This window comes from Rhineura floridana, chromosome 4, assembly GCF_030035675.1.
Source record: "Rhineura floridana isolate rRhiFlo1 chromosome 4, rRhiFlo1.hap2, whole genome shotgun sequence".
In the NCBI taxonomy this organism is placed as follows: Eukaryota; Metazoa; Chordata; class Lepidosauria; order Squamata; family Rhineuridae; genus Rhineura; species Rhineura floridana.
The window spans coordinates 105,778,225-105,805,223 of record NC_084483.1 but is presented as its reverse complement, the minus strand read 5'-3'; the positions used below and the strand labels follow the sequence as shown (position 1 = coordinate 105,805,223).

General features: G+C 40.3%; 1 protein-coding gene across 5 annotated transcripts in view; it reads right to left on the bottom strand.

Moving 5' to 3' along the window:
* Window positions 1-26,999, bottom strand: part of PDE7B (phosphodiesterase 7B) — a 309,082-nt gene that overhangs the window by 199,935 nt on the left and 82,148 nt on the right. The window contains exon 1 of one of the 5 annotated variants that reach the window (XM_061623933.1): window positions 6,896-6,918. The exons of the other annotated variants lie outside the window; for them this stretch is intronic. Coding sequence (XP_061479917.1) covers window positions 6,896-6,901 — 6 coding nt within the window. The 5' untranslated portion in view covers window positions 6,902-6,918. Of the gene's footprint in view, window positions 1-6,895; window positions 6,919-26,999 lie in introns of those variants that run through there. 5 annotated transcript variants of the gene reach the window in all.

The window sequence follows — 26,999 nt, the reverse complement described above, 5'->3', positions numbered from 1 at the left end:
ACTATTCCAATTTAAACAGTCATGGCTTCTCCCAAAGAATTCTGGGCAGTGTAATTTGTGAAGGGAGCTTAGAGTTGTTAGGAGACCCATGTTCCCCTCACAGACCTTTAGTCCCCAAAGTTCCTTGGCAAGAGGGGATGATTGTTAAACTACTCTTAGAATGGTAGCAATAGGTGAATATTAATATATCTTCAAACCTACTCTATATGTTATCATTTAAGGAAATCCTATTCTCTTGAAATTATGGCTGCGGGAATCTGAAATTGTTGAGATTAACTATTTCAGTTAGATTGACCATTATACTTTGGTCAATCTTGTCAGCAAAACCCTCATTCAGGAAGTAGCATCCAGAATAAACCGTATTAATCACCAGCTGAGAAAATATGTTTAAATTTAAGGGTGGTATTTAATGCTAGTTCTGCTCAGAGTAGACTCATTAAAGGTAACAGAGATGACTAACTTAGGTTGATTAATTTCAGTGGGTTTACTCTGAGGAGGAATTAGTTGAATACAACCCTACTATTGTTACTATTGTAAATACTACAGATGGCACCGCATCCACATTCTGATCCATCTTGTCAACTGCATGTGGCTGGACTGGTCCAAAGAAGCATCAATCTTGAGGAGAAATTTGATTCAGTTTGCATTTCAAGGTGAATTTACCTAATTTGCAAGCCATCCTTCAAAATTCACACTTCTCCAAATTTTGCAATACAAAATCTCCAGTCAAGTAATGTGTACACTGGGGAAAAGGGTGCTTAGAAATGCACATATTAGTGAAAATAACATACATAAATGTATCATTGTAAAATGTGTAGGAAGCAAAACTGCTTTTAATTTTTTTTGTAAATCAGGAGAAAATTACACTGAAATGCTGATGACTTTAAAAAAAAAATCTCAAACTGATGTGGAAAGTAACAGAGAAACTGAACTTGTCAGATTCACCCATCCCTAGTCTGGTTGCTTTGACAATAGGGATGTGCTCCTTCTTTCTCAGACACCTGTCAAAGAAGAGTAGGGAGGCTTTGCAGGGCGTACAAATATTCACAAAAACCTCCACACCCGTACACCCCTGGCTTCAGCACAGCATGAGTCACTACCATTGATGACATGAATCAAATACAACCTAGAAAAAGGGCCTTCCAAAATATCCTGGATAATGGAATGTGCGTTGCTTGGAGGAATCCAAGGCTACATGCATTTTTATGCCAAAGATACAAAGCACTGGGTAAACTCAAGGTTCCTTTCATAATGAAGATTAATTATGTAAAAGTTCCCAGTCTTCTGCTAAAAGGGCTAGACACAGCATTGTAGGCACCACTATACATTGTCAAGGCTGCTCACAATGCAATCCTCTTTGCAATGGACCCAGACAGTTGCTCCCCAGAATCCTGCAGGGTGTCTCAAGTCTGACCCCTTACAAAATTGCCTTTCAAAGAGATCCAAAAAAGTTTTTTTAAAAACTGTCTGAATGTAGAGAAGCTGCCTGGCCTTACCTCACTCCACTCCAAACTAAATGAAGAACTCTTAAGGGCTTTCTAAGCCATGGGACGGGATGTTTGAAGACTAAATGAAAACAAATTCATAATCTCTTATATACATAACAAATGAATGGTGCATTCTTGCTTTCTACCACTCAAAAGTGAAAATGAACACATAGTACAATGCTATGCCAATTTACCTAGAAATAAGACCCACTGAACCTACTGTGACTTCCTTCTAGGGATGGAAAGATCTGTCTGTTTCGATTTTCTTGGTTTCTCATTTTCCAATCTTAAATTCAGTTTTCCACATTTCTGTAGCAATTTGCATTTTTTTAAAAAAAAATCCTCGTGAAAATTCTTCAGCATTTTAGTGCAGATTTCTCCTAATAAACACATTTTTGTAGGCAGTTTGGTTGGCGAACTGTATTGCAAAATTTTAATTGACTGTGTTTCTGTTCCCTTACTGTTTCAGAAAGTGCAAATTTGATAATTTGATGTGAAATGAGAACTTAATCTAATTTCTCACACTTTCCTACAGTTCCTTCTGAGTAAAAATACATAGGATTGTGCTGTTAGTGATGTAAACTCCCCACTTGGAAGCAAAACACCGAAGCCTCACTGTTAAGACACACATGCATTATTCTACACAAATTATACAGCCACGAGGAGCCATAAGCTCCTTTCAAAACAAAACCTTACAAAACTTATAGTCCTGAACTCAGAAATGCTTGCTTAACAACCCTCTAAATTTTCATGGCGATACACAAAACAGTCAGAGAGAATAGAGAGTTCAAAGTCTGAAAAGAGAGAGAAAAAAACCCAGAGCCCTTTTGGACTTTTATCTCTGAGAGTTCTCATAATCTGTTGAAATTCATTAAAAATCAGCCATGTTCACAGAGTACCTGTAATCCTAATACTGACCTTGCCCCATACTCTGACCTTCATCTTCTGCAGTTTAAAAGTTTAAAAAATGCATGACTGATTTTTAATTAATTTAAGAAATTTTGGCTTGAAGCCAATGATAACATGGGGCATGCTCAATGAGAACCAGCTGTCAGTGTTCTAAAAGCCACACCCACACCTGCTTGGCTTACCTAATCAGCGGGCCACACCCACACCAGACTGATTTCACGTGAGACAGTCATGGCTTCCCTCAAAGAATCCTGGGAGTTTGTGAAGGGTGCTGAGAAGAGATTCCTATTCCCCTGAGAGAATGGTTTAACAGTCAGCCGCTCTGAGTGAAGTCTGTGAGGGGAACAGGGCGTCTCCTAGCAACTCTCAGCACCCTTCACTAACTACACTTCCCAGGATTCTTTGGGAGAAGCCATAATTGTCCAAAGTGTAATAGAGGCCAATTGTGGCTGTGGCCAGGGACAGCTTTGTTTTAAATTTGGGTGGGAGGCTACATGTGCCTTCTGTAGAATAAAAAGGTGGGGGAAATGCTGAAAAGCAATGATACTGTTCACAATGTTTTCCTTTTGGAAAGGAAAGGGGCTTCCCTTCTGCCCAGTGCCCACCCACCCAATCTCTTCCCCTCCCACCTCCCTGCCCTCCCCCAAGTCAGTGTTGGACTACGACCTGGGAGACCTGGATTCGAATCCCCACACAGCTATGAAGCTCACTGGGTGACCTTGGTCACTGCCTCTCACCCTCAGAGAAAGGCAATGGAAAAACCACCTCTGAATACCGTTTACCATGAAAACCCTATTCAAAGGATCGCCATAACTCAGGTCGACTTGAAGGCAGTCCATTTCCATTTTCAAACATGATTGCATAGAAATAAATCCCATTGAACTCAAAAAGTATGCAAATGATCAAACCCACCCTCCCTTCTTCTCTCTCCTATCCTCTCCCTCTTGCCCCTCCCCTCCCCCTTCCTTTGCCCCTCCCTCCACCCCTCCCTCCCTATCCCCCTTCCCTTTGCCCCTCCCTCCCCATCCCCCTTCCCTTCGCCCCTCCCTCCCCATCCCCCTTCCAATCCCCTCCATCCCCTTCCTCCTCTCCCCTCCCCTTCCTCCTGCCCATGGTCAGTTTTACCTATCTTAAGCATGATTTCACTGAAGTAAATATCATTGAACTCTATAAGCATGCAAATGATCAAACCTGCCCTCCCCTCCCCCTCTCTTTCCCCCTCCAATATGTTCCTCCCCCTCCCCCTCCCCCATGGTCAGTTTTACCTATCCTAATCATGATTGCAGAGGAGTAAATCCGACTGAACTCAATAATCAGGCAAATGATCAGACCTGCCTTTCCCCTCCTTTCCCTTTCCTTCCCCTTGCTCCTCCCCTCTTCCTTCTTCCTCCTCCCCTGCCCACTTCAGCCCTCTTTCTCTCCCCCCTGGTCAGTTTTACCTATCCTAAGCATGATTGCACAGGAGTAAATCGCACTGAACTCAATAAACATGCAAATGATCAAATCTGTCTTTCTCCCCTCCCCCTCCTGCCTGCTCCCCTCCCAGTCCTCCCCTCTGCCTTTCCTCTCCTCCCTCCTCCTCCTCCTCCTCCCTTCCACACCCCCTGTGGTCAGTTTCACTTATCCTACGCATGACTGCAGGGGAGTAAATCCCACTGAACTCAATAAGCATGCAAATGATCAATCCATTCTCAGCAAACTTGCACAGGATCCCATTTCTTACCTCCCAGATTAAAAAGCAGAAATTCACTAATAGGCAAAAAACCTTGCGGTTTAAGAACGTACCTATAGCCAACAGATATTTCTATCAAACTTAAAAAGCAGGGAAATTGGGCGGCTATAGTGAATGTACCAGGGGAGCAGGAGATCTGAGATATTGGACTGCCCTACACATCTGTCAAAATGCAATCACAATTTGGGTTGGTCTTTCACAGTCCAATCCACTTCCTGTGTAGCTTGGAAGAATTGGGTAACATGTGCCTCTGAGCATATGGTGAGTGGTGGCAACACCTGCAATCAACCTAAATAATAGAAACAAGACATGTGCTGTGCAGATCTTGTTTTAGCAGGGAGGAGGCAACATTATTAAGACAGTTGGTATAGTTCAGATAGTCACTTTAAATATGTCTGATTTACTTTGCAATTTTAGTGAAGTTTCCTATAGGAAATAATTTTCTTTTGCTTTTATTTCTATGAATATGTAAAGTACAGCAACACTTTGCAAAATTTGCACTAAGAAAACTCCAAACATAATTGTGGAATAATGGCACTGACTTCTGCAGAATAGTCTCCAGTGGACCTCACGAGTGTCTCAATTTGCACAAGATAAAACAGTGGGAGGTGAAATATATTCTAGCAAAATTCCAATTGTACCCACCTTGCCTTAAATAAAGTGGTTTAAACATAGCAGGCTGAAAACATGCATCCTCTTTTTTCCAACAGCTAGGGTCATTGCTGAAGTAGCAACATATTGTAATCCGTCTGATTTTACATCAAACTGCACTTTCAGATTCAACTGTTAATGCACTCAAAATAGAAATAGAACATAACCTCCAATTTGAAACACAAAAGGCTATCTTCACCATCATATGACACTGACCAATAAAAATGCTTTGAGATTAATACAAATAAATTTGACACAGATTTCTAGGATGAATAATGAGGGAAATAAAATTTTCTAGTTTAGATTCTCTGTAGATACATTAGTAACACAGGGAAGAAGCAAATAACACCAACAAACATACAAAAATATAATTCTCTATCTTTGGAGATTGCACTCACCATATGCTCAGAGGCACATGTTACCAAATTCTTGCAAGCTACACAGCAAGTGCATTGGACTGTGAAAGACCAACCCAAATGGTGTTTGCATTTTGACAAATTTGTAGGGCAGTACAATATCTCAGAGAGGTCAGGTCTCCTGCTCCGCTGGTGCATTCAATATAGCTGCCCAATTTCCCTGCTTTTTAAAGTTTGATAAAAATATCTGTGGGCTATAGGTACGTTCTTAAACTGCAAGGTTATTTGCCTATTAGTTTATCTACCTATGTTTCCAAGTGAGTTGTGCTTGATCAGTCTTGTGTGCTTGATCAGGCACAGGCACATAGGAAGCCACCTTACATCAAGTCAGGCCATTCATCCATTCAGGACAATATTACCTACACTGACTGGAAATGCCTCTCCAGGGCTTCGTACAGGAGTCATTCCCAGTGCTATCTGGAAGCGCCAGGTATTGGACCCAGAAACTTCTGCATGCAAAGCATGTGCTCTTGCTCTGAGCAACATCCTTGCCGCCATATAAACAGTCCTAGGAAGATTATTACTATTTATTTATTTATTCATTCATTTATTCATTTATTTAAATTTATCTCATTTCCTTCCTCCCAAAGGGAGTCCAGGGCAGCAAACAAATGAAAAAGCAGTAAAAATATATATTTTTAAAAATCTTTTAAAATCTTTAAAACAATTCAAATACAGATGTAGACTGGGTTAAGATACCTACTTAAAAGGCTTGTTGAAAGAAAGTGTGAATTTGACAGAATTTGCTAGATGAGATATAGAAGTGGACTCCATATATATTGTCCATACTTCTCTTCTGCCTCCACTCTCCAAGCTGATGGGGAAGTGAGCACTACATCTCAAGCAATGAAGATAATTTTAATAAAGCGTTTAGATTTAGGCTTGTTAAATTTATATATCATTTCCCACTAGAAAAGTTGCATAGCGATTTACAACCAATGCAAAAAAAATGCAATGATAAAATTACATAAATATATTAAAAGCAGATTTAAAAATACAAACTTCTTATCATTGGTGCTGCCTAAATGTCCAGGAAAACAAAACAAAAAACATTTGCCTGGTACCAAAACAATGACAAAGTTGGTGCTAGGCAGGCCTCCCTGGGGAAAGCATTCCACAAATAGGAGGGAAGCTACTTTAGAAAAGCCCATTTTCTCATTACTACCCTTCGGACATCTCTCAAAAGTGTCATGCAGAGAAAATGTGTTTTGAGAGAGGCATCACTTGCCATGGTGTATACAAATCTCTTTTGTTCCATTGTTGCTGCTGGTTAAACAGCTTTCATTTATTTCACAAAACCTGTTTACCTGAGGCAAAAGTAGGATGAATGTGCACACTATGAATGGCAACTCCTATTTCAAACTGCCTTCAACTCCACAAAAGCAAAAACAAACCTCTCATCTCTCTCTAGCCTCATTCAACTCTGAAGGACAATTTCTTTTGCAAAAGGTCATTAAGTTTTGTTAAGCTATACAATTAAATCACACCGGATTTACAAGCATTTCACTGTGCAGGCAGGGACAGAGGTTTTGGAACACTGACAACACTCAAAACCTTTTACACATGTCACTTACCTTCACCTTAAATGCTGTTTCCTCTTATACATGATACTCAGAAAGTGAAAACTCACAGAAGAGCAACCAGCCTGGGAGCCTTTCAGCATGATTAAATCACAGGCATTTAAACCAGCCTCCACCAACCTTCATTCCAAGGAAACTGAACCCTCAAAAAGTGTTGGAACCCCTGGAAGTCTCTCATCACTCAGAGGCTGGGGTGCACAACAATATATTTGAGTGCAGCCCACATTCTAATGAAGTAAATGGGAAAAGAGACATTTGTGTAAATGACTTTTCTTTGACAACAGTTCAAAACCACATCTACAGATAACAGAAGATTTTTAATTTTTATTTGTTATTCCATCCTTTCTTCAACAAGCTCAGGGATGATATACATGGTTTCCCCTTATCTAAGCCTCTCAAGAACCTTGTGAGGAAGGTTAAGATGGGAAAGAATGATTGGTGTAAGGATCACCTAGAGAACTTAATGGTCCTAATTGCAATAAGATAGCCATACTGTTCTTAACTTTTAAAAAATCTAGTTAGATGTAGGACTCCTGCACAGAAGTCCTACAACAACAGAACACGTAATCCACAGATTATTAAAAAAAAACCAAAAGCAAAACAACCCAAATAATAAAAGTTCATAAAATGGTGCAGCCATTGCTACAGAGCTTTCTTTCTCTTTAGCAATTACAACAGGAGAGGGGACCTTTGGTCCTCCAAATGTTCCCGGTAGAGAACTCCCCTCATTCCCAATCATTGGCTGTGATGCATGGGGCTGATGGCAGTTGTAATCCAGCAACATCTGGATGCTCAAAGTTTCCCCACTCCCAAATTAAAACAATACTGGGTGAGAAATTCAATTCAATTCACATTGATAAGTGAACCCACCTAATTTGCACTTTCCAAAACAATACATGAACCAAAACATAGCTATCCTTTGAAGTTTCCATTTCTGAAAATTTTGCAATGCCAGCAAAGTGAGGTGTACAAAAATTCTCATACTGAGCAAACCGTGCATAAAATGCATATATTAGTGAAAACAACACACAAAAATACATTTTATAAAAGGAAAATTGCTTTGCAACAACATGCAAAGATGTGTATATTAGGAGAAGTTCACACTACCACACTGCTGAATTTTCATGAGGCCTTTTTTTAAATTTCATACTGATATGGATATATGGATAACTGAGCTTAAGAGTTGAAAAATGATAAAACTGAGAGAGATAGGTAAATTGACAGATTTACCTATCCCTAATCTAGATAGGAGTTGTCTAGGGGCAGGAGTACTCAGCATCTAAAGTTGTTTCTCCAGAGCTTCTAAAACATGTAGATGAAAAAGAAGAGGGAGGGGATTTGGTTTCTCAGCACTAATAATATCCAGCTGGGGCTCATGGCACTTGCAAACCTTCAGTTGCATAGCAATCATGATAGCAATCAATGTGCTATCTGAGGTAGTCCCACGTTTCCCCCAAATACAACACATTCCTCTTTGAGTGCTTTGGAAAGGCAACAATCCCCAGGATAAAATGTTACACTGAACCAAGTCAGCGCGGGCAACAAATGGGAAATAAATGCCCATAGGAACATAGGCAGCTATCTTATACCATTGGTCCATCAAAAGGAGTACTGCACTAACTGGCAGCAACTATGCAAGTTTTCCAGACAGGGGACTTTCCCAATCCTACCTGCAGAGATTGAACTAGGGACCAAAACATGTGCTCTGTCACTAAGCTATAGCCTTTCCCCTTTGTATTGCCTGAGAAAAATCTGATCATGTAGTAAAGTCTAATATTCTAGCCACATCTGACTAAAAGAGTATCCTTTCCTGATTTCAATACTTTCCCCATTTAAAATGCCTTTGAACCCAAAGGCTTACTGACTTGGAAAATGAAAAGCTAATGCTATATGGACATAGACAACAAGTAGAAACAAAATATCATGATATATAATATAGATGTACTGTGTCTAATTTCTAGTTTTCATGATCACTGAGAAAATCTTAGATACACCTCTAATTCTTTTCCCTCCATTCCTTTTTTGAAATTGTTTTTAAAATCTGTGTTGTTTTTTAAAAAAGATTGAAGTACAGAAACAAAATTAAATCTGCAAAGCTAATGTATGCAAACGCATTTTATCTATATAGCATGATAGCAAAAATGTTGGCTTCCTAGATGTATTTTTGTCACAGTTAAAGGGAGGCTGGAAAATACCCATTGCAACCCTTGGGCTTCTTAGTTCCAAAGCAGCTGCTGAGAAATGTTTCTGTACAGCCAATGCACACCTGGTCCAGCCAATATAAGGATGAGGCAGTCTTGTCAGAACCTGTTATTGTTGGTGGCTATGACAGAATCACACACCCTTGAATGTTGCATTATTAGGACAAAGGATTTCTCCATATGGAATACAGAGACTGGAAAGAGAAAATTGGTTTAACTGGTAGTCTAGTCATGTAAATGTCTATGTGATTTCTTGTCACACATTATAATAAAAGGGAATCTGTGCACTTTGAAGCCAGTAAGACTAGGGAGCCAGCTCACCAGGAGGTGGCTAAATCCTATCGTTTGACGTCTCTGTACCATATTCATTGGCAGAGGCCCAAGAAGCCCAACGTGGTTTGTAGTTTACAGCCAAGCTTGGGAGATGAAACTGAGCAATAAAAATACACTGCAAGTGATATGATGGGTCAACAGGGGGAAGCCTCTCTTCATTATAGGATCGTGTAAATGAAGCAGCACAGAATTCCCCAGAGAGTGGATGGTGTAAAAAGCAGATTATAGCTGCATTACAAGAAAGAAATTAAAAAGAGGCCAGATTAATATTAGATGTAGTAAAATTCTTGTTTGGAATTAGCCAGATCTTGCAATTGCCCAGAACTTGCGATTGCCCAGATCTGCCAATATGTATGGAGATGCCCCTTTATTATATTCAGTATGAGGTGGTTTTCCCAAGCATTTTATCCAAGCTGATTTTCTCAAGCATTTTCAGCACCAGTGACAAACTTCCCATGTTTTGGAGATTTTTGGGGAGTTGGACATGACATCAAAAGAAGAAGAAAGTATTCTCCCATTTAGAGTGAGAGCTAAGTGAATATAGGAAGCATTGCACTCACTCTAATTTGGCTTTATATTCCCACAGTAGTGCTGCCACACAGGCAAAGCTTATTGGTTACATATGGGGATGGGGGAGAAATTTGATCAGTTTGCATTTAAACCTTAATTTTTCAAATTCATACTTTCCAAAACAATACAAGAACTGAAACACAGGCATCCTTCGAAATGTGCACTTATCCAAATGTTGCAATGCAGTTCTCCAACCAAGGCATGTTTACAAAAATACATATATTAGAGGAAGGTGTACATTGTAGTGCTTATATTAGTGAAAATAACATACAAAAATGCATTACTTTAGGAGAAATTGCTTGCAAAAATGTGTACATTAGTCAAAACTGCAAACAAAAATTTATGTATTAGGATAAATTCACACTAAAATGCTGAAGAATTTTCACGAGGATTTAAAAAAATGCAAATTGCTGCAGAAATGAAGAGGAACCAAATTTAAGATTGGAAATAAGTTCTCATAACAACAGTTGGAGTGGGAGCCTTCCCAGCAGGGGCTGAAACACAGCCAGACCCCCAAGTCACAATGCTTTTCTGCTTAGAGACCCAGGGGAGGGGTCTCTTTGCCACAGCTATTCTTTTGGATTTGGACTGGGTGAGTGGGGCAGAGATCTGATTAGCCAGGTAACAGGAGCACTGACAGAAATGCTTCCTAAACTTCTGGAAGTTCACAGAAGTATAAAATGTATGTGGGACAAGAAGAGTTTGTGGCTATGAGATTTGGGAGGGGGGAATTTAAAAAATGCTTGACATTCTTCTAGAGAGGGCTGTGCCTCAGTAGCCCTAGTGGACAGGTCTCCACTGCCTAGACTATAAGGGTACTTCGAGATGTGCATAATTAAGCAGTACCCAATCATTGCGATTCTGCTTTAAGCTGGAAGTAGAACAGCAACTCTCCTTCCAGACTTCTGGAATCCAAATAACATTCTGTAGCCAAGTGGGCAGTCTCCCATGTTTCCAGTCTCAAATGCTGGGAAGGGGTTGGTTTTTGGATGACCATAGTGTATGAGGGGGAAGGGTTAAATATTCCTTCTCCCCCTTGTTGAAATTGTGATTGCCCTCTTCCATCTGCAGTGAAATGAAAAAAATTAATTAATAAAAGCAATAGATATAAAGGGAACCCTATTCGGAAAGGATAGCATTAAAGTTAGTGCCAAATATGTTTATTGATCCAGTTACAAACAATTGAACAAACATAAAAACGGTTGCTCTATAAAACTGCTCATCAGCAAGCATTTTAGCCCTAGTGCCAATAACAATGCTTAAAAATTTGGCAACATTTAAAATGCCATAGAGACTATTAGAGTTTAAACATACTTTCAAAAGAACTCCATCAGCTCAACTAGAAAACTGTTCCAAAATGGAATGCAGCAGCCTGTCCCTTGCACCCTTATAAAAATTACAATACAAAAACATGTGTACTATAGACTCTACAGCACCAGAACCACATGGATATAGTCTCTGATCATGAGGTGTGCTTTGGAAGCATCCTTCCATCATCATAGGGTATGGCATTAACCCTAGTTAAAGTGATAGAGTTAATTCCTAGACAGCAGAAACAAAACAGAGAAGGAAACAACAATTTACACAGGCCATAACCAGCTTAGAAAAATTATTGAGTAACTGTGCAATAGGCCATCTACACCTGGGGAAATTGCACAGTGTTTAAAAAAGATAGCTTTTCTGAGCTCTGAGAAAACCTGGAAGCTGAATTGGAAAAACATGGAAAAGCATGTTTTATTCACAGTGTCATGCAGATGGCTGTAAAAGGTGACTGAACAAAGTGTGGCTATTCCACAGTAAATCCCCAGTGTAAAAGCAGTCCCTGTTTAGAAAATGCATACTGAGTCAGGCAGGTACCAAACCAGACCCTTCCATTCCCAGAGGGACTCAAACTGCCCACATCCTCTCCTCAATCACCACTCATTGGCCACTCCTCTGATTTAAAAAATCACCATTCCCAAAGGCTTCAACCAACCTCATTCCTCCTTTAAATATCTTCTATCTTCAAACTAGTTCACAGGCTAACTTGCAGTAATAGGGACAGGGGGTGCTAATTGCGCTCCCTCAACCCTGCCCTTTAAGGTCAGCCCCCCCATCACAAAACCAATTGTTGATGAGAGCCATTGGTCAACCAACACTTTATCCTTTGGGCCAGACTGGTGTGTATTTTTGCTGGCAAATTCCACCATTTATACACACAAATCCCATTTTTAATGCTGTCTACACATAGCGAGTACGAAGTAGACCCTCAAGAACAAAAAGAAAGCTCTTAGAACCAACTTGCTCTACTCTAAAATTCTCAGCCCCCTCCAAACATTTCTTAATGTTACCCAGTTATTTTCATATTTGCTCTGTGATGCTTTTACATCGAAGCTTAACAATAGATAAGACATTACAGTGGCAACATATATCGGGTGGGGGGTTCTTCCTGTCCTGTGGCAATTGGCACAGTTGCTTTGTTTACCAGAACATAAAGTTCGGTAGAAATCCCACAGTGACGTCATCCCACAGATGGAAGCTTCTCAGTGTGGCTTTTTGGGATAGTTTCAAACTTGTGATTCACTTCCTTAAATAGGAAAAAAAATAAAGTGACACTGTAAAGCATATTGTATCCTTTGAGAAATCATAGCTCAGTGGTATCCTTAAAGATTTGTTCGTGTTGTGACCCAATAAAGGGATGCCAGGAAGTTTGATTCAGAAAGACATCTAAATACAATCCTGTAGACCAGAGTTTGAACTACTTTGACAGTACTCAGCAATATACCACTGGCTTAACTTACTATAGTGTGGCATTTATATCCCTTATGACCAGATATTCAGTCTTTTTCATTGGGGGAAAAAACTTCCTGAGAAGAACCCCAGATTTCTAGCATCAGTGAAGTCACCTTCACAGATGTATCATGTGATGAGGAATCATGTATAGAAAGGGCTTGCAAGGCCCCACCCTCAAGGTCAATAGCGCCCCTTGCCCTGCCCCTGCCATCCATGCATTAGGCATAGATGTCTGCAAGGGAAAGTCCATGCTTAAAGGTATTCCCTGCATTTCCCCCTTGCAAATGTCTATGCCTCATGCCAGTGGTACTGCAGGGCCAGTGTGTAGCCCTACACCCCATTCTGCATACGATTTCTGTTTGCACTCTGCATGCACAAAGTGGGCTAGAGTCTTGTTTAGTATGTAATAACTCTTCCCCCCCCCCGTATGAGCTATCCCAATAGTTTCTAAGCACATGTGCAAATATAATTGCGTAAGAACATAAGAACATGGTGGATCAGGCCAATGGCCCATCAAGTTCATCATCCTGTTCTCATAGTGGCCAATCAGATGCCTATGGGAAACCACAAAACAGGACCTCAGTGCAGCAACAGCACCCTTCCCACTAGGGTAAATTTAGTACATGACCTGCAGAAGTTCCTGTGATCACAATGACACTTTTCAGTGATCACTGTCATAAGAGTTGCTGTTGGCAGTGACTCTCAAACTGGTCTTTAGCCAAGAGTGTGTATTGAGCTGCAGATACAGCCATAGTACTCATACGTACAGCCATAGCAGATGTGGAGAAACTATGGCCCTCCAAATGTTGTTGGACTACAGCTTCTATCATCCCTGACCATTGGCCACACTGACCAAGGCTGATGAGAGTGGGAGTCCAACAACATCTGAAAGGCCACAAGTTCCCTACCCTTGATATGGAGGTACCTATATCATGGGGGATGAAGCAGAAGCTGGTGGTCACACATGGCCATGTTGGCTGTGTTTGAGAAATGTTGGCTGCCAGTTGTATCCAAGATTGCCCTGGAAAAATAATGCAAAGACTACTCTGGGAAGCAAATAGAACAATGAGAAAACATCTGCATCTCCAGCGCCACTCTGTTGGAATAATCAAGCTTGCATGCTATCTCCTTTGATAAGATGTTCCCTCTAACCAGTATTGGGGATATCTCTATATGTTTGTTTACCATGATGTAACTTCCTTAAAGGGTGGGGTTAAATACCTTCTTCCTCCTCCTTTGTCTGGGGATATTGATCCTTTTGCATACTCTCCATTAACCTCTAGCAGAGGGAGCAGGCAGACGCCCCTTCCAGGGGCATCCTCACCAATGACTGAAAATGGACTGAGACTACAGATTATTTCTGTCTAAGCTAGAGCCTATGTTTTCTTAAACATATGATGGCTGTGAGTAAATATTCTTTTATTCTTTTTAGCTAAAAAGATTGTCTTTATTTAGTTATTTGATTAACTAGTATGTCTGAGAGAAGGTGTGGGACTGGTTGTTCTCAAAATCCGCTGTTGCATTTATACTTTGCTAAGAAATAGGACTACATATTGTTCCTATTCCATTTAAAAACCAAACAGGTTATGTGGTCCAGAATAAATTGAGAATTAAACCAGATTTTTCAGGATTTTATTTTGAGTATTTTTGGCATGTTTGTTTCTCCCTTTGCTCTGTATCAGACACTAGTTTTTAAAGAGACCGTTTTGGCTGCTGTTTTTTCTGAGTCAATTTGCAAACCAAAGCTTTTCTCAGACCAGCAAGAAATAATGTATTTGCAAGACAACAAAGCCTTTACCAGAAGGTTGCCAAAATTAAGTGCCCTTAACTATCAGCAATGGAGAAGAAGAGTAAGGATTGCTCTAGAAGTAGACCAAGTTTTTTCCTGTGTTGAGAAACCAATGCCACAGGGAAATGCCCAAAAGATAAGAGATTGGGAAAAGAAAGATGCAATTGCAAAAGCTATTATTTTTGATGCCCTTGAAGATGATCAGATAATCCATGTTACAGAATGTAACACAGCTAAGGAAATGCTGGAAAAACTCCAGACCTCATTTGGCTTTACAAGATTTAAGTCTCAAACCATGCTGATTCAAGAAATGATGAAGCTCAGACTTGAGACAAAGAAAGACTGTGAAAGGCACATAAATTCTTTGATTACTATGTTTGGCAAGTTGAAGTTAGCTGGACTTGAGTTTAATGACCAGCAGAAGTTGGGTTTCCTTATGGGCACATTAGGAGAGAAATTTGAGCCATTTATTTCACTTTTAAACGACAAACATGAGATTAAGTTTGAACAACCCATTGCAAGGCTAAGAGAGGAATGCATTGATCAGATTTCTCCTACAAGTGGCTCAAATTACCTGGCCAGTGGGAAGGAGAAAGCCCCTCCCAAGAGCCAATCACAAATGTGTTTTACCTGTGGGAGGCATAGTCACCTAGCTAAGCACTGTGACTCACACAAGAGCTCATCAGCCAATGGTAGCTCTCCAAAGCAGGACCCAAAGAAGGGAGCAATTTCCTTTTAGTACATAAGGGTCTGATGGCAAATAGTTATAAACAAAAAATCAAACAATTGGATTTTGGACAGTGGATGTACAAATAATTATTCATTTAATGAAGCTTTATTTGATGAAATAAACAGAGATACTAAAAGAAAAATTAAGACTGCTAACGGCCAACACATGGATATTCATGGAGCTGGAAGTGTTGCTCTAAAATGCAAACTACCTCATGAAACCATAGAAAATGTAGCAGATCATGTTTTATTTGTACCTGAATTGAGTTGCAACATGCTAAGTGTTGCTGCATTAGATAAGAAAGGATTTGCAATACATTCCAGGATGGAAAGTAAGTGCACAGTAACCAAAGATAGTACTTTGTTTGCACAAACTTTTGAAAATGATGGTGTTTATGAACTGAGTCTTTCAGCTGAACAAGCAAATGCAGCCATAGTGGATAAGGATGAGACCAGCTTGGACCTCTGGCATCGGCAGCTGGGACATTGCGATCCAAAGGCAATCCTGCAACTACAAAAACAGAACCTTGCAACAGGTATCAAGGTAAACCAAGAGTACCATGATAAAACAAGCAGGTGTGTAAACTCATTGAAGAAAAGGGTGTTAGACCATCATTTCCACCAAGAACAGAAAGGAGAAGCACCAGGGTGCTAGATCTCATACACAGTGACCTCTGTGGACCATTTAATGTGCCCTCACTTAGGAAGAATAGATATGTTCTAATTTTTGTGGATGATTTTTCAAGGTACTGTGTCACATACCTACTAAAGAAGAGTCAAACACATGAGATGCTAAGAATTACATCTCCATGGTGAGCACGAAGTTTGAGAGAAAACCAAAAGCTCTACAAACTGACAATGGCAGTGAGTTTATATCGCACCAAACACAAAGTTTCCTGGAGGAACAAGGCATTTTGCACAGTTGGACTGTCAGTCATACTCCAGAGCAGAATGGGATTTCTGAAAGGAGGCTTATACCGTTTCTGGAAATGACTAAATGCATGCTTGCTGATGCTGACCTACCCACCAGACTGTGGGATGATGCAATCATGGCTGCAACATATATCCAGAACAGATTGCCAACCAAGAGCACCACACACACACCATTCCAATTGTGGCATGGCAGAATTCCAAACCTGGCACATATTAAGAGTGTTTGGAAGCATTGCTTTCACCTACATAGCAAATCAAAAGAGGCAGAAGCTAGATGCTAAAACAGAACAGACTGTTTTAATTGGCTATGCTCCTGGTAGCAAAGGCTACAGAGTTATGAACCTAAAGACAGGTGAAGTCAGCACAAGACATGTTGTCTATTTTGATGAGCAATGCAGAGCTGAGAAAAGAGGGACTGTGCTAGATTTCTCAGAAGAGCAAGGACACCACATCCAATCTCTCATAGATATGCCAGTACCCACATACAGAACACCAATGACACCACAGACATCTACACAACCTGAACCAAGCCTTGAGCAGGATGAAGAGACAGAGACTGCAGAAAATGACGATGAGGCTGAGAGCGGTACAGATGCAGATGAGAATGGTGAGATGACTGGACTGGAAGATGCTGCAGAGCTAGACCAGATCCCAGAACAGACTCCTAGATGCTCATTGCGAACCAACAAGTGTCTACCACCTCTACGCCTGTCCTACCTTGCAAAGTTGGCGCTACCTAGCGAACCATCTATTTGTGAGGAGATTAAGCAGATGCCAGCATCTGAGGCTGCTCAGTGGAGAAAAGCAGCTAAGGAGGAGATGGATGCACTGCACGAGAATAAGACGTGGACCCTGACAGAGCTTCCACCAGGGAAGAAAGACATAGGATGCAGATGGATGTTCAAGGTGAAGCAAGATGCAGGAGAAATTGAACACTATAAAGCAATACTAGTTGCCAAAGGTTTCCTGCAGAAATACGGAGAGGACTATGATGCCATTTTTGCTCCTGTTGTCAAACACAGCTCGATAAGAATGCTACTAAGTGTGGCAGCCTCCAAACAGATGCACGTCAGACACCTCGATGTGAAGACTGCTTTTCTGCATAGAGAAATAACAGAGGAATTGTACATGCAGCAACCTTCAGGCTTCGTGAACCAGAAGCAAGCACATCTTCTATGTAAACTTAAAAAGGGCTTGTATGGACTCAAACAAGCTGCAAGAGCCTAGAATGAGAAACTGGATAAAATGCTCAAGGTGAGGTAGACCAATGCCTGTACACCAGAGGCAAAGATGGACATTTGACTTATATCCTGTTTTATGTTGATGACTTGATCGTGGCGACTCAACGAGATCAAGACTACACAGAAGTTGTACATTATTTAAACAAGGAAGTTGAGATTAAGGAATTAGGCACTGCAACATACTACCTAGGCATTCAGATCAAAAGAGAAGGAGATGGCTCCTACCTTCTCAACCACAGGCAAAAGACTGTTGAGCTTTTAGAGACTCTAGAACTCAACCTGCGGTGACAGACTTTCTTAAAGACAATGATGTAGGTGAACCTTTGCCAAACAACAACCAGTACAGAACAGCAATAGGAAAGCTTCTGTACTTACCCACCAACACCAGACCTGACATAGCAAGTGCAGTAGGGATTTTATATGAAAACTAGCACACCCACACAAAAGGACTGGATTGTTGTCAAACGTGTGGCTAGATACTTGAAAGGAACTATGGACTTTAAGCTGAGATGACCAGCTAATAGTGATCCAAAACTTATATGTTACACTGATGCAGAGTGGGCTGGAGACAGTTCAGACTCTAAATCAACTAGTGGCTTCCTGTTTACATATGGAGATGGACCTATCTCCTGGGCTAGCCACAAGCAAGATATATAGCATTTTCTTCCACAGAATCTGAATACGTAGCTGCTGCAGAAGCATGCAAAGAAGCCATTTGGTTTAACAGATTACTAAAGGACTTTGGAATAAGAGTACAGAGGCCAATTCAGATGATGGAAGACAATCAGAGTTGTATTAGACTTTCTCAGACTGAGAGAATCACACCATGCACTAAACATATAGGGATAAAGTACCATATCGTGTGTGAGTTGACAGAGACAGGATTCATCAAGATGAACTACTGTCCAACTACAGAAATGACAGCAGACATCTTGACAAAACCATCACCAACAGACTGTTTCCAGAGACTCTGGGTCAAGATGGGACTCTTGGGTTCTTACATGCCAGCTTGAGGAGGAGCGTTAGAATAAGTAAGCTTGTATGCAGTCCCCTTTGATAGGGAGATGTTCCCTCTAACCAGTATTGGGGATATCTCTCTATGTTTGTTTACCATGATGTAACTTCCTTAAAGGGTGGGGTTATTTACCTTCTTCCTCTTCCTTTGTCTGGGGATATTGATCCTTTTGCATACTCTCCATTAACCTCTAGCAGAGGGAGCAGGCAGATGCCCCTTCCAGGGGCATCCTCACCAATGACTGAAAATGAACTGAGACTACAGATTATTTCTGTCTAAGCTTAGAGCCTATGTTTTCTTAAACATATGATGGTTGTGAGTAAATATTCTTTTGTTCTTTTTAGCTAAGAAGATTGTCTTTATTTAGTTATTTGATTAACTAGCATGTCTGAGAGAAGGTGTGGGACTGGTTATTCTCAAAATCCGCTGTTGCATTTATACTTTGCTAAGAAATAGGACTACATATTGTTCCTATTTTATTTAAAAACCAAACACACTCTACGGTTAGAATTTATGCATTGCACCCGATGAAGCATGGGAGCACGAGTGTGGAATCCCTGTACTGTTTGGAGATTAGGAACCCATATACGTCTCTGAAGAAGTCATTACCAAATGACATCACATGTTTAGGCACGTATAAGCAACTGAAGAGAAACAAAGCACACAAATTCCACATCTCAGTGGGACAACACTGCATCTCTGGAAGATGTGGGAAATAAAGGAAAGGCTCAAGGGAGACTGGGCACTGCCAGCAGGAAACACAGGCAGAAATCACTGTCAGCATAGACAGAGCAACACTGGCAATTGTGAGCATGAAAGCACAAATTACAACCTTTAAGGATGTAAGAATTTCAGTAGGGTATTCCAGCTCTCCCCCACTTAGCAGGTAGTAGCTGCAAGAAACCATGGCTGTCCCCATGATAACCTTTTCAATGCATTTGCACAGCAACTTCTGAATCCCAGGTTATACCATCAGCAGAATTGGGTGGCAAAGCTTTTTCCTGGACTCTGAAAGTCTGGACAGCAGGTATGTATGTATAACGGGGTAAAATTGTAACCGGCTTACTTCTGCCGGTTTTCTCGGTTCCTTCCCAATAACAGACAAGCCAGTCATCAAAATAAAAAACTTTGCATCCACTTCAACCTGTAATGATATAATTAATGAAAAGTACTCAATATGGTATATAAACTTGCCCTTGGTCACTTGAATTAGCTTCAGCTGGTACACCATTCCTGGACCACAGTGGTCCATGTATCGGTAACATCAATACTCAGTTATTGTAACATGCTTTATGTGGGCTGCCCTCGGATCTGGTCCAGAAGATATAGCTAGTGCAGACTGCAGCAGCCAGACTGCTCACAGGAGCAGGCTACTGGCATCATGGTATTCCACTGCTGAGAGAACTGCATTGGTTACCAATTTGCATCCTGCCCAGGTTCAAGGTTCTTGTGTTAATTCACGAAGGCTTAAACAACTTGGGACCAAAGTACCTTATGGGCCACCTGACTTCTTCTGTTTCACCTTGATCGTTGAGTTCTTCTGATGAGGCACTTTCAGTGGGTCCCTATGTCCCTAGTTTTGGCTTGGCTTTACCAGGGACTGAGCTTTTAGTGTGGCAGGCCTTGCCCTGTGGAACTCCTTGGCAACAGAGATTCTGCAGAAGCCATCCCTGCTTGCTTATAGGCATCTTCTAAAACCTGTATTAGTCAGTGAGGGCTTTCAAACCAGAGATTATTTGACAGCCAGCTTGTACTGATGTGTTTGACATTTTAAAATTATTTTTACTGTAATATTGTGTTTTTAGGTTGTATACTGCCTTATGATATTTTATATGAAAGTGTGATTTATAAATATTTAAAGAAAATAGCTCTCTGCTTAAAAAGAGATCTGATGTGGGCGTGGTGTACTTTGGGTGACTGTTGAAATGTTTAAGCTGTGTGTCTCCCTATGCTCAACCTGGTTAGGGATGGAAAGTTCTGTTTACTTTGGTTCTCTCAATTTCTCATTTTTCCAATCTTAATTTCAGTTCTGCAGGAATTTGCAACTTAAAAAAAATCCTCATGAAAATTCTTCAGCACTTTAGCGTGAATTTCTCCTAACACACATTTTTGTACGCAGTTTTGACTAAGGTACAAATTTTTTGCAAGCAATTTCTTCTAATGCATTTAATGTGATTTTCACCAATATATTCATTTTATGCACATTTCCCCCAATATATGCATTTTTGCAAACCTTGTTTGTTTGGAGAACTGCATCACAATATTTGGATAAATGCACATTTTTAAGGTCGACTGTTTCAGGTCTCATAATGTATTGGAATGTGTGAATTTGATAAATTCGCCTAGAAATGTGAACCAAATAAAATTTCTTCCCCATCCCTAGCCTTTATATTTGTGAATTAAGCAAGGGAAACCTGTGGCCTTCCCCAGTATCAACTAAGTGGACCCTATGATCGCAGGTGAGGCCTTGTTGGTGGTGCTACCACCAGAGCCTGCCCAGCTGGCGCTGACCCACGACAGGGCTTTTTTAGTGGTTGCTCCCTGTTTATGGAATGCCTTCCCAAGTGAGCTGCATCTGCCGCCATTGCAATTTACTTTCAGGAGGAATTTGAAAACATTCCTGTTTACCCAGGTATTTTGATGGCTGAAGGGGACTGTTTCTGGTGACCTGAAGATCACTGATGAAAGAATGTTTTTAACTGTAACTGTGTAAATGTTTTTAACTATTTTTAGAATGCTTTTCTTATTGGTCAATTGTTTTTGTTGGTATGTTTGCTGCCCTGGGCTCCTTTGGGAGAAAGGACAGGATATAAATTATTATTATTATTACTATTATTATTATTACTATTATTGTTGTTGTTACTACTACTACTACTAATAATAATAATAATAATAGGAAGAAGAAGCACTGTAATGCAGTTTTGCATCTGTACTATGTTCTCACATACAGAAACTACATGAAATTTTGTTTGAATAACCCATTTGGGCTACTTAAACTTGATGGTTTAAAATTAACAAACTTTTCTTCCTCAGTTAACAAAGGAGTTGCAAAAGCAATTGCAAAACTAGCAAATAAATTAAAATACAAAAGGTCATAAAACTTGGTCGTAGTCCTAAAGTCTTAAGTTCCTCCCTCCCAATAGCTATGAAAGTGTTAGGTCTTTCTTCCTGCTGTTACAGTAAAAACAGAATATGTACGCATGATAAGAATCTCATGTTCATCTTAAACAAACACAGCAAGTTGTGTAAATGTGTCACATTTCATACAAGGAGGAGCTGAGTTTTTACTGTAAAGAGCAACTTTGCTGAAATGGCAAACAAGATAGATGCATCATCCAACTTTCTGAACACATATACACACTATATGTCTTATAACACATTGTGGAAAGGAATACTATTTATATAGAATTCCTTCAGAAAATGGAAAACCATTAAAAACATAATAAAATATGTTGAACTCTTACTGTGAAACAGACTGTATAAATTGAGAGACTGAAAAGATATGTTAACTTTATTTGCATGCAAGCGATGGATTGTTTTGTACAAATACATACCTCAGCATATCTGCCTGTCTCAGTACTAAATGAGATTTTTACTGCATTCTTGGAACATGTACTCCTAGCATGTTAGATTCTATGTTATTCTGCTCTCAGTACTTCTGGGCAATAATGTTAGTACAATACAAGAACCAGGTATATGTTGGATGAAAACAAGTTTGTGGAACACTGTGAACATTGGAGTTAAAGGTTGCAACCTACTCATGAATACTTACTTAGGTCATTATCCAACCAAAGTTAAGCACTTTTAGATCCCTTTCATTTGCATGAGAAATCTTACATTTAAATAAATGGACTTTTTAGAAAATGCCGCTTTGGCTGTATTGTACATTTATAGTATATCTGAGTTTTTGTGTTGAATTTTCTATTTTGCATGTCTGAAGAAGCATCTTGCTAGGACATTAATATACACATCAAACTAGCAAATGATTATATTGTTTGATGCCATGCAAATGTTCATCTGTTGTTTTCTGCATTTTAAACTTCTGTTGAAAGCACATTTTGTTTTCTTTCCCCAGTTTGCAACTGTAGTACATTATGTATGACAACTACGATAATATTTCACAGCAGGGATGGAGGTCCTCTGGCCCTCCAGATGGTGTTTGACGTCCAGCTCCCATTAGACCCAGCCACCATGGCTATTGGAACAGGTTTTCCATTCCTGTTTTAAGGTTTTTCTCAATAGCATTCTATTCTATTTGGATCACTTGTGTCACAATCCCATCTATGCTTACCTGGACGTGCACGCCATTGAAAGCAGGGTAAAAGCAATGGAAAATGTACTTAGGATTTGTAACCAGTATGTTTAATCCTAACTATGTATGAGACTGAAGAATGTTCATCATACTGAGGTACCAGTTGACTAGGCATTTGGATCTAGATTTCCAGTTCTTCCGGCTGTTGCCAGCATACCGCACAATACCACAGATCACCAGCGTTCCCCCCTCTTCCCTCACAAGTCACCAGCGCTCCCCTCCCAAGTGTTTCCCCACCCTCCAAGGGTCACCAGCACTTCCCCCATCCCCCAATGGGTTGCCAGTGTACCCTTTCCTCCTCCATGGGTCACCAGTGTTCCTCCTCCCCCCACAGGTCACCAGCCCTCCCTTCTTCCCCTTGGGTCCCTCCCCTTCCCTCCTCCCTCCCCTTCCCCCCTCCCAGTCCTCCTCCCTCCCCCCCATGGGTCCCCTCTTCCAACTGACCGACCCACCAAGTGCCAGGCCCAGCCTCTGCTGGGCACCTTGCTTGCCTCTTCTGCCAGACCACTCACTTGCTCACCTGCTTGTTACAGGCACCATCGCCAAGTGCCTTGCACAACTCTCCCACCCCCACCCCCAAGCGACTTGTGGGCACTGCCACCAAGCGACTTGTGCGACTCATGCAAGTGAGCAGCAGCAGCACCATCCCCTGCCTCGCAGTGTCACGCGTGAACACTTGTAGTATGACACAAAAATATTATGTAGGAAGAAATAAATAAAACAGAATTAGACACATTTGGGTAATTTGTAATTAATGAGTGAAACTCAGCATTGCCAAACATTAATTAATATGAAGTGACAATAAAATCTGGGGTTTATAAATGTCAAAACATCCGTTTACTCAATTTGGAAAGTTGTTTTCCAACCAGCAAACAAAGTTTATACTTTGTAATTTTAATTACTTCCCCTATTTTTGTAGGGTCACATTTTCAATGCTGTACCAGTTATTTGTCTCTGTAACATTTCTGAGTTGTTCCAACTTTTTATGTTAAAAAGAAAAGCTGTGATTCCATTTTTTTTTTCTGGCACACATTTTGCGCCCAAACATTTGAACAGTGAACAAAAATTCAATAAGTATGGCATCTCTCCCCCACACACATGCACACACATTTCTGTGGTCAGAAAAGCTGTATTTTTAACTTTCTTGCTTGTGATGCCTGCTCTTCCAGTGGAAACAAACTGAAATCTTAATTCATACTTTTCAAAATGCATTCTTTTTTTAAGTTGGGAGAGTTTTTTTTCTTTTATTTGTTCCAGTAAGTGAAAAACACTTTTCACAATCTCATTTTATTTAGTAATACAGCTATTGCAGGCTTCTTTCTTTACACAAAGAAAAATCAGTTTTGATTTTTCTGGTTCTCCATCTTCTTCCTCCTGCAAAAAGTTTGATATTTTCTCTCGGAGATTTATTGATGATTTTTCAACTATAATACTTTAGAGAAAGCTAATATTTTTCCACTTTTTTTCAGCATTCTTCCTTTGACACTTCCTTAGACAACAAAAATTCTTGTGGCAGTTTTAACACTAATTTTATGACTTACAACATAAGTTTTCAAGGTCCAACCCCCCTCATACCGTAATAAATACATCTCCAAGATGCCACAAGACTTTTTGTTTTTGCTGAGAGAGACTAACATGAATACCCCTTTCGAAATACTTCCTTTCCTTTAGATTTTTGTCTCTTTTTTGCATCTTGTTATAATGTTTCAGGTACCTATGGCTTTTGGACATATTTACACATATCCTACTGCAATGCAGCATAGAATTGTAATAGAATTGTTTCCACATCCTTCAGTTTGGATAAAGGAGGCATTTCATGTGACATCATGAAACCTGCTTGGTACAGCCAGCGTACTCCTGCTTCAGTGACAAGTAACAATTAAAAACCTTTTCTATTATAACGTGAAACAGTAATATTTATGTAATGCTACCCATTGAGTAGAGAAATGAAACAGCTGAGCTTCCCAAATTTTTCTACATCTGATGTTCTTGCCGATGAAAACTCATGCACCAATCTATGTGTTAGTATTTAACAGTGCAATTCTGTGCATGTCTTCTGAGAAGGAAGCACCACTTAGTTCAATGGGATTTATTCTTAGAAAAGTGCAGACTAAGATGGTGCTTTTCCTGCAACAGACAAACATGACTTCTTTCTTCTCTGGGTTTCACTGTTTTCTTAAACCAGCCACAATGAACAAGAGGTAAGGATGTAGCTCAGTGTTAGAAGCTGCCAGATTAAATCCCTGCTTTCTCCAAATAGGGTTGGGAAAGACTCTGACTGAAACTGAAGAGCTGTTGCCAGGCCTGTAGCTGGGGGGAGGGGCAAATGGGGTGGTGCCACCTAGAGCTGTGCTTCACACACACCCAAGAACTAATTCTTTTTAATTTGTGACATGGCAGACAATGACAAGCGCTTTTTAAAGAATTATAGCTTGTTTAAAGAACAGGAGCAATTTAAGAATAGGACCATCTGAAAAATTCAATGAATAAGGCAGGGCAAGTGCACAACTGAAGGCTCATCTGGAAGAGCCCCCAAAAGTCTGCTCACTGAAGACTTGCCTGACCCAGGGTTAATTTTTCATGATAATAATCACCCTGTAATTACTTAAATGATCCTGAATAAAACAGCTTGTATAGTAACATGACCCTTGAAGAGTTAAGTATTAGAACTTGGTACTATGGTCTAGAGTTAGACTCTCCCTCTTGGACTTTCCTTAGCTCTGCTTTTCAGTTTCAGTTGTGCTGTCTACCAAGCCAACAATAAAGAAGCAAGTTGGTTTATTCTGCAGTTATAATGGGTAGAGCAGAATTGGGTTCTTATTGGTAAAAGGTGAAATAAAGAGATAACTTAAAGTGATCTCAAAAATTAGCCAACCTTTACTCTTTTAAAGTACTCACTATATGCACAATCATAGTGGCTATTTCTTCTTTTGTTTCTTGATTACTTGATGACAAAGGATGAAAACAGCCCTAAAGGAATAGAAATATTGATGTGTACACTACAGTTAGCTAACTGGAGACCTAAGCTGTAACTCAGGATTAATTTCTGATTTTCCCAATATGTGCAGCTCAGCATAGCCCTGAAAAACTTTTTCAGGGTTTCTGAACAGAAACCCAGCAACAGGGATGGGGTTCGCTGCATGGTTCCGATACGCTTGCATTCAAATAGTCCGTCATTTGATCCTGATTCACCCTTTTTTTGTTCCTACTTGCTCTCGCACTTGCCGATTCGATCTGCTGTGTTTGGGATGATTTGATCCTCAGTTTATTTATTTTTTTGGTGCCCAACATTTCATAGTTATCAATGTAGATACTTATGTAAATGAGGACAGAATTTGACATGGTTTTTTGGTGGTGGGAAAAACATTGCATAATTTTTAGGTAGCTTATGTGAATGACCACAGTGTTCCATGTGGTTTTTGGTGGTGTTAACTCAATCTAAAATAGAGGGGAAAGTTCAAAAGAATAAATTCTTGCCAATTTGCAGCCACAGCCCACAGCAAGAAATTGGCGCCGGTCCAAAAGGATGGCAAAACTCAGCTGGAATCGGGTGCCAGGTCAGATTTAGCAGATATTCTCCCCCCCCACCCACCAACCAGTAAAAAAAATTTTTTTTTGCTTTCCGCAATTAGTTTCCAATTGCTTAGTTCGTCCTTTATATTACAGCTAGTTAAAAAGTTTTCCCTTGATTGTCCAACAGGAAGGAAAATATAAAGGCCAGGAACAAGACTAGAAGGAGAGACTCTCAAGGAGTTAACCAACATACCCTAAGTTTGTTTTCCAGGTGGAATCTAAAACTGAGATACCTAATGCAGCATCAAAGCCAAGATCGGGAGTTCACTGTCTTTACCAAACAGTTCGGTTCATAAAGAATCAGAGCACAGGGACAGACCACAGGTGAAAAAGAACTGCAGCTATAGGCATGGTCAAGCTTTTCAGTCTGGCATTCCTGTGGCTCACTCAAAAAAGGGTAAGGCAATTCAACAGTTTAAGCTTCATTCATGTAAGTTAATATTTATTTATTTAATCATTTAATTTATACCCCGCCTTTCATTTCATGAAACCCAAGGCGGCTTACATATGGTTCCCAGGCGGTCTCCCATCCAGGCACTGACCAGACCTGACCCTGCTTAGCTTCAGCAGGGAGCTGGCCTTGTGTGCCTTCAGACCACTCTCTGGATGGAGAATGACAGGGAAGGTCACTGCCTTTCACTTCCCCTGGCCTGGTCCTTACATCCTCTCCATCAGTGAGGATGAGGGGGGACTGGCTGGCAATATGCACTTATCCCCCCCTCTAGAAATGTGGCTGCCCCAACTAACAAGGAAGAC